The 10,171-nt window shown below is 36.5% G+C and overlaps 3 protein-coding genes across 3 annotated transcripts; 2 read left to right on the forward strand and 1 right to left on the reverse strand.

Annotated features, from left to right (window-relative positions):
- LOC104723447 (probable mannan synthase 1) lies at positions 9-4,261 on the reverse strand. The gene is made up of 10 exons (XM_010441825.2): positions 4,131-4,261; positions 3,689-4,036; positions 3,489-3,587; positions 2,430-2,682; positions 2,210-2,320; positions 1,636-1,772; positions 1,377-1,490; positions 872-1,071; positions 616-798; positions 9-291 (listed from the first exon to the last, which is right to left on the reverse strand). Exons 1-10 carry the CDS (start codon positions 4,194-4,196, stop codon positions 144-146), a joined length of 1,659 nt encoding a protein of 552 aa, XP_010440127.1. The 5' UTR covers positions 4,197-4,261; the 3' UTR covers positions 9-143.
- On the forward strand, positions 6,668-8,169 carry LOC104727997 (probable protein phosphatase 2C 55; the record flags this gene model as incomplete). The annotated part of the gene is made up of 1 exon (XM_010447042.2): positions 6,668-8,169. A coding segment is annotated over exon 1 (756 nt), but the record flags the coding sequence as incomplete, so codon positions are not given.
- LOC104723448 (probable protein phosphatase 2C 55) lies at positions 8,171-9,601 on the forward strand. Its single transcript, XM_010441826.2, has one exon. It carries the CDS (start codon positions 8,171-8,173, stop codon positions 9,587-9,589), a length of 1,419 nt encoding a protein of 472 aa, XP_010440128.1. The 3' UTR covers positions 9,590-9,601.

Consider the following 10,171-nt stretch of genomic DNA (forward strand, 5'->3'; position numbering starts at 1 on the left):
ATAACACATTTAAACAAACAAAACATCTTATTCGTTATACAAACAATATGAGCTACAACATGGTGTACCTATAAATAATAATAAATAAAGCATGCACAAATGATGTGGTAATTAACCCATAATTATATAATTGGGGAAGGTTCTTAAGTTCCGACAAAACCAAAACCGGAGACGAAGAAGGCGGTGGCCTGAAGGAATAGATAGAAATGTAACCATGTGTGGCCATAAATCAGTCCATACAATGCACATCCTAAAATGTATACCCCCACCATCACTTCCTTTGAGTTAATTCTGCAACAAAATTACACAATTGTCTTTTTGTTAGTATGTATATATGCATGTGTATTTGTTGAAATTAAAATATCACCTACTATAACAAAAACGAAAAAAGAGAGGCATTATATTTGTCTATATATAGTTCTACCATGCATTAGTGTATTAAGAAAATTTTGAAAAGTAGTACATCTCAAGATCACGAGCTCAAGTCTAAATGTTGTTACTAAAAACTAAGTTTACTTGCTCTTTTTCTGATCTGAGGAAATTAATTATGGGTGAAATTTTTGTAACTTATTGGTGACTAATCCCACAAAAATAGAAATATATGTTTTATCTCACCTTTGATAACAAGATTTCCGTTGGACAGGGAGTAACTTTTTCTTCAAAGCATCTCCTAATTTTTCGGTCACAACCCATTCGTTTACTCTTCCTCCTTCGAGTAGGCCAATCCAAGTTCCTTTGGTTCGATGCATAGCCATTACATTCTCGAACAAGATCCAGAATATCACGAGGTAGAACGATCTGTCACAAGACATATTAATCTTGATTATTATTTATTGATGAGTAATTAAATCAAGTAAGGGTATAAAGATACCTTGGAGTTGCCATGGTGTGGAAGATAGTGATCAAAGAGGGAATGTAAATGGTAGACCAAGATGGGATGTAAATTTCAGGGAAGAAGACACTGGTTGGTACAACAATACAGTAGAAGAAGAATGTCAAGAAGTGTACTGCCACTTTCCTTACGAAGAAAAAGCTGTAGATCACATAGAACTTCTTCCATACTGATACTCTCTGTTCCAAATTAATTAAACATTAATTAGCCAAACTGATTAATATACGATACCGTACATATCACACTACTCCAGTCCCACGGATGTGGAAACTCTAACCAATCAGTAACCAAAACGTATTTTTCTAGATTGGCCTACTAGTCCAAACAAGACAACCTGCTTATCACTATCGGGGTCCTATTTCATCTAGAGACAACAAAAAGAAAAAGCTAGTACAAATTTCATTACTGCAAAAAAAAAAAGAACACAGGACCATTCAGTCACTGACAGGAGGGGCCTGAACGAAGCAAAGTAACAAAAAAGGACCTTATTGTGAATAATCTCCATTGTCATCTTTCTAAATAGATTCGCCGGGCCACAGGACCACCTATGTTGTTGGAATCTGTAGGCCTTGAATTTGCTTGGAAGCTCGTTTCTCACCTGCAAACCTCCAAATTAGCCATTCATTGTTTTTGTTTGTGATAGCAAAAGGAGAATAATGTATTTATTCTTGTGGCTTCGCATGGTTATGACTTATGAGTGGTGTAACTTTACTAACTTTCTCATATATAAAAACATGTGTTACCGTGAGGTCGTTAAGGTAGACAAATTTCCAGCCGTGAAGACCAACACGAACAGCCAAGTCCATGTCCTCTACGGTGGTCCTTGATTTCCATCCTCCTGCTGCGTCCAGTGCCGATATTCTCCATACACCCGCCGTCCCTAAGATTTATTGATATGTATTTTGTCATGTTCCCAAACATCTGAGTCGTATGGCCAATTAGTTATTCGCCCACATGGTATTTTCAATGGGTCTAAAATGAAAATTCTATGGTCCCAAATTATAACCGCACATTCCCTTAATAATAAGTAACAGTGACTACTACATATACTCTTCTTTGTATACTTACACATTTACTTGTTAGGTTCCTAGCTAAACTATCATCTCCCGGCCCTTAGATTATGTGCTGGTAATCGTTGGAGTTCGTCGTCATTGTGGATTGATCCCAAAAGAATTTTTTATAGATATTCGATACTTAGATTGGCTTTACCATGCGTAAGTTTCTCAATAGCCTAGTGCGTGGTTCGTGACCCTTATATTTGACTAATTCTTATTATTATTTTTTTAATAGAAATACGGTTTGGAAATTAATTCATACCATTAAACCCAAAGAAAGCATGTCTAGTAGACCCTGATTCTTGTTCCACCTTAAAATGGTAGTTTAGGGACATCTCTTGCATCCTCGTCATCAAGCATTTGTCCGCGTTCACTGCAAGAAAATCTCCGTTCATTAATATTAAAAAGCCTAAAGATCTCCATATATAATTGCATGGATCAGAACCAATTAATTCATAATACAAATGTTTGTAAGCATATACCAAATATCCATCGAGCCTGAACTAGAGCAACCTCAGGATTGTGGACGAGAAACGGGATGGTGCGGGTAAGGTAATCGGGCTCAGGTTGGAAATCGGCATCGAAGACAGCCACAAAGTCGCATTGCTTGACGTAGGTATGCGTAAGAGCTTCTTTCATAGCTCCGGCTTTGTAACCGTTCCGGTTATCTCTCCTTTCACACCTTATGTTTATGCCTTGGCTTTGCCATTTTGCAATCTCTACGTCCACACCTTCCTGCTCCCTCTTTCAAATTTATCATACTATACAATATACATGCATCTAAATATGTACGTAATGCAACCGGAAATTAGAAGAATTTTTTTTTTGTAATATCTTGTTCAATCAATAAATCATGCTGTTAAATTTTAGTATTTCTCTTTCAAATTTATCATACTATACAATATATGCATCTAAATATGTCCGTAATGCAACGGGAAAATCGTCGTATTATTTTATTTAATCAATAAACCATAATGTTAAATGTTAGGCTCCCTCTTTCAAATTTATCATACTATACAATATACATGCATCTAAATATGTACGTAATGCAACCGGAAATTAGAAGAATTTTTTTTTTGTAATATCTTGTTCAATCAATAAATCATGCTGTTAAATTTTAGTATTTCTCTTTCAAATTTATCATACTATACAATATATGCATCTAAATATGTCCGTAATGCAACGGGAAAATCGTCGTATTATTTTATTTAATCAATAAACCATAATGTTAAATGTTAGGCTCCCTCTTTCAAATTTATCATACTATACAATATATGCGTCTATTATATTATTTAATCAACAAATTATGATAATTGAATTTTTCATAAATAAGGTACACTTATGTTTTCCATTTATACAATTAATTTTCTATCTGACCAATTCTATCTTTTATCTATTTGGCCAAAATCGACACATTTAAATTGTGTTGGTCACTTTAAGAGACCAATTTTAAGAACATTTGCAAAGTTATATATATATCTAACAAGCTACGTCCTACGTACTTACTGATGTCCAAAAAAAACAAAAAACAAGCAACTTACCCTTACGTCCGGATCCGTAGAATCATCTACAACTTGAACTACTAGACGGCTCGACGGCCAGACCAAACGGCATACTGCCGCTATAGATAATTGATAGACCTACAACGAGCCATAAGGTCTCATCAATCTGTGATAGGTCCCATTATAAATATTAAGATATAGCAGAGAGTTAATTAACAAAAGGTACTATATATATATACCTCCTTTTCATTGTACATTGGTATTTGGATAAGAACCATTGGGTAGTTATCGGGTCCAACCTCGACATCTGCTAGCATGGCCTCCCATTTGTACACTTTATGGGGTTTACGTCTAAATAACTTAACGAAGAGTATGACAAAGTTCATGTAAAAACTCTCGAAGAACACTATGATGGATAATACCAAACACATAACCACCAAACACTTGAAAACGGGAACTAGTACAACACTCCTCGTTTTTATCCACATATATTGCATATGGAACCATTCAGACGACTGTGCAGAATTGTTGTCTGCCTCAAGCCTCTGTTGGGCTGCTGCTGCATCCTCTAGACTCCATCCATTGAACTAATTCATTCATGCACGAGAAATAACTATTAGTTAACGTACAGCAACTAATAAATTATTTACGTATAGAGAGAGCTAGCTATATATGAATTACCAGAAGTAAGAGGAGACTAAGAGTGGTATCGTATAGGAAGAGGAAGGGCTTCAGAAATAGAGACATAGCTAGTTGCTGCTCTATAACTGAAGCTCGACAGAGGAGAAGTGATGGACTTGATATTTTCTTTCTTTCTTGTCACAAAATGACCCTTTTTATTGACCTTTTTTTTAATTGTCATGTATTTTTACTATTCACTGGTTTGTACTTTTTTTGTTGTTGTTGTGTGTGAAAAAATTGACTGGTTTTGTCTCCTTCTCCAACTTTCTAATTTTTCTTTATTTTTTTCCTCGCATTCTAATTTCAGTGGACGAGGGCGTAAACGTTATCGCAGCTTCTCTAAGCTGGTATCCACAGAAGGGAACGCAACAAAAAGGAATAATTTCATCCTCCTCATAATTTTTGTTTAGATTTTTCCACGTGATTCATGCATGCATTTTATTAGTTGTATTTTGTAATCTACTGACGTACCAGTACAACTGTTCGTTGTATTTTTGTAATTACATTTTTACTTGTACTATTTAAAAAAATATATATATCAATCACACATGAATTAGCATTCATGATTGATATTTTGCCAATTAGAAGTGGGGAGGGTTTAGAAAACAAACATCAATCAGAGGAATGCGCTAAATAGTCTCCAAACTTCTTTAAAAACTGAAACTTTAGATTTTGATATGTAGTAGTACTAATAGCTAGGAGATTAGTTTTTCATATATATTAGTAATCAAATGCATATATTTAATATTTATTTACAGAAAAGGACCTTACAAAATGGGCTCATATGATTCTTTTAAGGTTAAGATGTGTTTTATAATGAAAAGACTCGTTTGGCCAAAAAAAAAAAAAAAGTGAAAAGACCCTATTTCTATAATAAATAGAAATGGTATATTTTAACTTTCTTGAATAAGTGGCTATTGTTTTGTAATAATATACACATTTTAGAATAAAAAGATGCATGTTTTGTGTAAAATAATTTCAGTAGAAATGGCAAATATAAATATAACATCTATTTAACTCTTATTTTCAGATTATATTGCTATAAACTCAATCCCGACTAATCCAACGAATATAGAAGCATGACAAGATTTTAAACTGACCAAACATAAGTGAAAAAGTTTCTGAAAAAATCGAAGTCGGAAAGAAGAAGAAAATAACGCGAGTTAAAGGCGATCATACTCCATATTTTTTTCAACTAATTACCGCTTGGTTTTTATTTTATTTGTTAATTTTTAGTTTCTTTTTGTATTTTTTTCAGTTTAGAGATACAATCGTTTCACTTATAAATCCTTGTGTCCTTTTTGTTTTGTTTATTTCATGAAAAGTTGTGAGTGTAATTCACATCCCATGTGCGCCCCAATTGCCTTGCCCCCTGTATTTTTAGCAATGGAAAATTAAATGAACTTATATGGTATAGATTTACTACAGTCGATCAGTACTTTCAAACAAATGACCAAGTTATCTTTAAAACAATATTTCATGATTACTTAGTATTTTAGTAATAATTAAATAAAATTAGTCAATGATGTAGCACAGTAGCAGTCACCAATTCGAATTCATATATATACAGATAAAAGTTTAATTCTGTTGATGTATCAGTACTGAGAATTCTGTTTCACAAATTCGCTAAATTTAATTTAATTATACAAGAGCCTCTAATAATTTGGGGAGTGCTTATTAGAAGCTCACGTATCACACAACTTTATAAAAAGCCCCTATGAATGGACTAGCGATTAGGGCCTAATCATTATCTTGGTTAGTTGATCGTCGTCATTAAGAGGAAAGAAAAAAGTACGTTTTGTGTGTGGCTATGGTAACATCACAGAATTTGTTTCAGTTCTTAAAAATATTTGTTGAAGTAAAAAAAATTAGAGCGGTCTAAAATGATGTGATTGTGACTTCCAAAGGTAGGATGGAGACATAGTAGAAGAGGAGATGCAGATTCACATGCACCCAATAGTATTTCGAAAAGTCATGTCAAATTTGGACAGTTTTGATAATACTCCCAATCTTATGTGCAAGTGCAACTATGTTATATACACCGATATATTTTCTTACATGGTCTGATTTACTCTCTTGGACGAAGGTTAAGAACAACAGATCATCACCTATCCTGCGTAAACTGATTGTACAATCAGTATTGTACGCCATCTGGAAACAGCGTAATAACTTGCACCACAATCAGATTTATGTGTTGTCATTGGTACTTTTCAAGAATATTGACCGTGAGATCAAGAACACCATCACTGCCAGAATTCTCAACAAGCGCTTCTAGAAGCTGATGAGCTTATAGATTTAATGAAGTTAGAACTTTCTCTAATTTGTCATGTTATTTTCTTGTTTTATCTTTTAGCCGAGAAACCAACTATACAGGCTGTATAATTTGTATCACCAAACTATTCATATTTATATGACATTTGCAATTTAGCAAAAAAAAAAAGTGCAACTATGCCTTCTTTTTTTTTTCTGAACTCAAAAGTACAGAAGAAAAAATTGTTTCTCTTCTAAATATTGTTCAAGTGAAACCACAAATTTTAACTAAATTTGGGGTTCTAAAAGCTCTTGGTCACATGGGCTTTGACTGATACTTCAATGGGCTTTTATAAGCCCAGTAATCGGTATGATATTTTTTTTTTCCACGACTCGGTGTGTTCTCGTTATTTTCTATTGTTATTTTAATAAACGGCTGATGTATTGCCAAAGCAATGATCTAACGGCTGAGAATGACTTATATCCAAAAATATGTGAGAGAGGAACAGTCTGATCATCTCTGTACCCACCACGCGTTCATAAACTCTCTCTCTCTCTCTCTCTCTCATTACGCAGACAGAAGAATAAAAAAAGGATTTGAGACAATCCTAAATTTTTTACTGGTTTGTGTTTTTTTTAGAACAAGCAAAAAAGAGAAGCGAGTTGCTTTTGACCACCAGCTTTATTTGTGTTTTGTCTTAAAAAAGATCAGATTTGGCTAGGGTTCTTTCTTGCAATTTCCATCTGGATTCTAGCCAATTTCTCTTTTCAAAATTTAATCTTTTTCTCTTTTTTTTGCTTTCCCCTATTTTTATCTTGGCATTATCTGCTCTGAAGCCTGAAGGGTTGTGAAAAAAAGACAAGATTTTTGTTCTTTGGTAAGTTCCGAATTCGTCTTTTGATTTGAAGCTCTGCCTTTTGGTGGGTTTGTGTTGGATCAATCGACGCAAAAAAAAAAGTGATGCTTAGGAAGATATGATCTTATCTATATCTCTGGTTATAATTATTACTGGGTTTCGAGTTTGTGCTTAAGATGTTAGCTGTGAGAGAAGGTCTTCAGAAACAAGTTAAGATTTTGATTGGGTTAGCGAATTTAGGGTTTGGGGGTTATAGGGGATTGCACTCTAGGTTTACTAACCCTAACGGGTTTCTCGAACCTGCGAGCTCTGATTTGCTTTTGATTAACGAAAGGAGGAACCTTTCTGTCGTTGGTGCTGTTTCTCGAACTTTCTCTGTTCCTTCTGTATCTGGTCCATCCTTTCAGGTCTGTGGTTATCACATTGACCTTTTGCTTTCGGACCCCAGTGCGAAGGCTCCAGGGAAATCAATGGCTAGTTTAGGTTCTAAATCCTTGTTTGCGGATCGTCATTCTGATCTTCTTGTTTCGAAGCGTTTTGGTGTTGGTATGGTATGTGGAGACGGTCCCAACCGTGGAAGAATCAGTATGAGACTCAGAGGGAAAGATCACTCTGAAAAGTCTACCATATATGCGTATTTTGCTTATAGAGGTGCCAAGAGATGGATATACATGAACCACCAAAGAAGAGGATTGGGATTTAGAGGCTTGCATAGCTCACTATCTAATCGTTTATCAGCTGGGAATGCTCCTGATGTCTCGCTTGATAGCTCTGTCACTGAGGAAGATGTTAGAGATTCTTCTGATTCTGTAGCGGCTAAGCTTTGTACTAAGCCTCTGAAGCTTGTCTCGGGGTCGTGTTATCTACCGCATCCTGATAAAGAGGCGACTGGGGGAGAGGATGCTCACTTTATCTGTGCAGAGGAGCAAGCGNATGTTAGCTGTGAGAGAAGGTCTTCAGAAACAAGTTAAGATTTTGATTGGGTTAGGTAATTTAGGGTTTGGGGGTTATAGGGGATTGCACTCTAGGTTTACTAACCCTAACGGGTTTCTCGAACCTGCGAGCTCTGATTTGCTTTTGATTAACGAAAGGAGGAACCTTTCTGTCGTTGGTGCTGTTTCTCGAACTTTCTCTGTTCCTTCTGTATCTGGTCCATCCTTTCAGGTCTGTGGTTATCACATTGACCTTTTGCTTTCGGACCCCAGTGCGAAGGCTCCAGGGAAATCAATGGCTAGTTTAGGTTCTAAATCCTTGTTTGCGGATCGTCATTCTGATCTTCTTGTTTCGAAGCGTTTTGGTGTTGGTATGGTATGTGGAGACGGTCCCAACCGTGGAAGAATCAGTATGAGACTCAGAGGGAAAGATCACTCTGAAAAGTCTACCATATATGCGTATTTTGCTTATAGAGGTGCCAAGAGATGGATATACATGAACCACCAAAGAAGAGGATTGGGATTTAGAGGCTTGCATAGCTCACTATCTAATCGTTTATCAGCTGGGAATGCTCCTGATGTCTCGCTTGATAGCTCTGTCACTGAGGAAGATGTTAGAGATTCTTCTGATTCTGTAGCGGCTAAGCTTTGTACTAAGCCTCTGAAGCTTGTCTCGGGGTCGTGTTATCTACCGCATCCTGATAAAGAGGCGACTGGGGGAGAGGATGCTCACTTTATCTGTGCAGAGGAGCAAGCGTTGGGCGTGGCAGATGGTGTGGGAGGTTGGGCAGAGCTTGGTATTGATGCAGGTTTCTACTCTAGGGAGCTTATGTCTAACTCAGTGAATGCAATCCAAGACGAGCCTAAAGGATCGATTGATCCAGCGAGAGTATTGGAAAAAGCTCACACTAGTACAAAGTCACTAGGGTCTTCAACAGCTTGCATCATAGCCTTAACCAACCAGGGACTTAATGCAATCAACTTAGGAGACAGCGGGTTCATGGTAGTCCGTGAAGGGCACACGGTATTCCGTTCACCTGTTCAACAGCATGACTTCAACTTCACCTATCAGCTGGAGAGTGGAAGAAACGGCGATTTGCCAAGCTCAGGCCAGGTTTTTACTGTCGCTGTCGCTCCGGGAGACGTCATAATAGCTGGAACGGATGGGTTGTTCGACAACCTGTACAACAACGAGATCACAGCCATAGTGGTTCATGCGGTGAGAGCCAACATAGATCCTCAGGTAACGGCACAGAAGATTGCAGCATTGGCTCGCCAAAGAGCACAGGACAAAAACAGACAAACTCCATTCTCGACAGCAGCACAAGATGCTGGCTTCAGATACTACGGAGGTAAGCTTGATGACATTACAGTTGTTGTCTCTTATGTGGCCGCTTCGAAAGAAGAAGGAAAACGTTGATGAAGAGACAATTAGAGACGTGTGTGATGTATTGAGTTTTTAAGGTCTGTGTTTTGCAGAGACCTCTCTTGTTTTGTTTGGTGGTGGTTTGTGAGCATTCTCCTCTGATTATATTTGATTTTTTATATATGTAAATAAAAGAGAAAGAGTCCTTGAGTTGGATTAGTCCTTGATTCACACCCACCGACTCACTCAATCTGTTAACGCCCACAGTAAAAAAGCCAGTGGAGTCTTTTTTGTCACATGTTTTACCTTTTTAAGACTTTTAATTTCTCTCTTCTCTTTCCAATCCAATTAATAAATCCGTCGAAGTGGCTTCAATCATGATTTTGTTTGCTAAAGCTTCTACCATCTTATAGTTAAGCTTAGGCCTTCAAGTTGACCAAAAAAGGGGTTAGGTCTCAACTTACGAGTCAATTTGTTCTGAGAAGGAAAAAGTAACATAACAAATATGAATACAAATTTCTTACGATGGAGTGGAGTATTGTTCCTTAATAGCAAGCAGCTAACAAGCCAAAATATTACCAACAACCTTTGCAATTTTTGAAGGATATATTTTGTACATGTGAGACAAACATAAGT

Source organism: Camelina sativa, chromosome 11, assembly GCF_000633955.1.
Source record: "Camelina sativa cultivar DH55 chromosome 11, Cs, whole genome shotgun sequence".
Classification (NCBI taxonomy): Eukaryota; Viridiplantae; Streptophyta; class Magnoliopsida; order Brassicales; family Brassicaceae; genus Camelina; species Camelina sativa.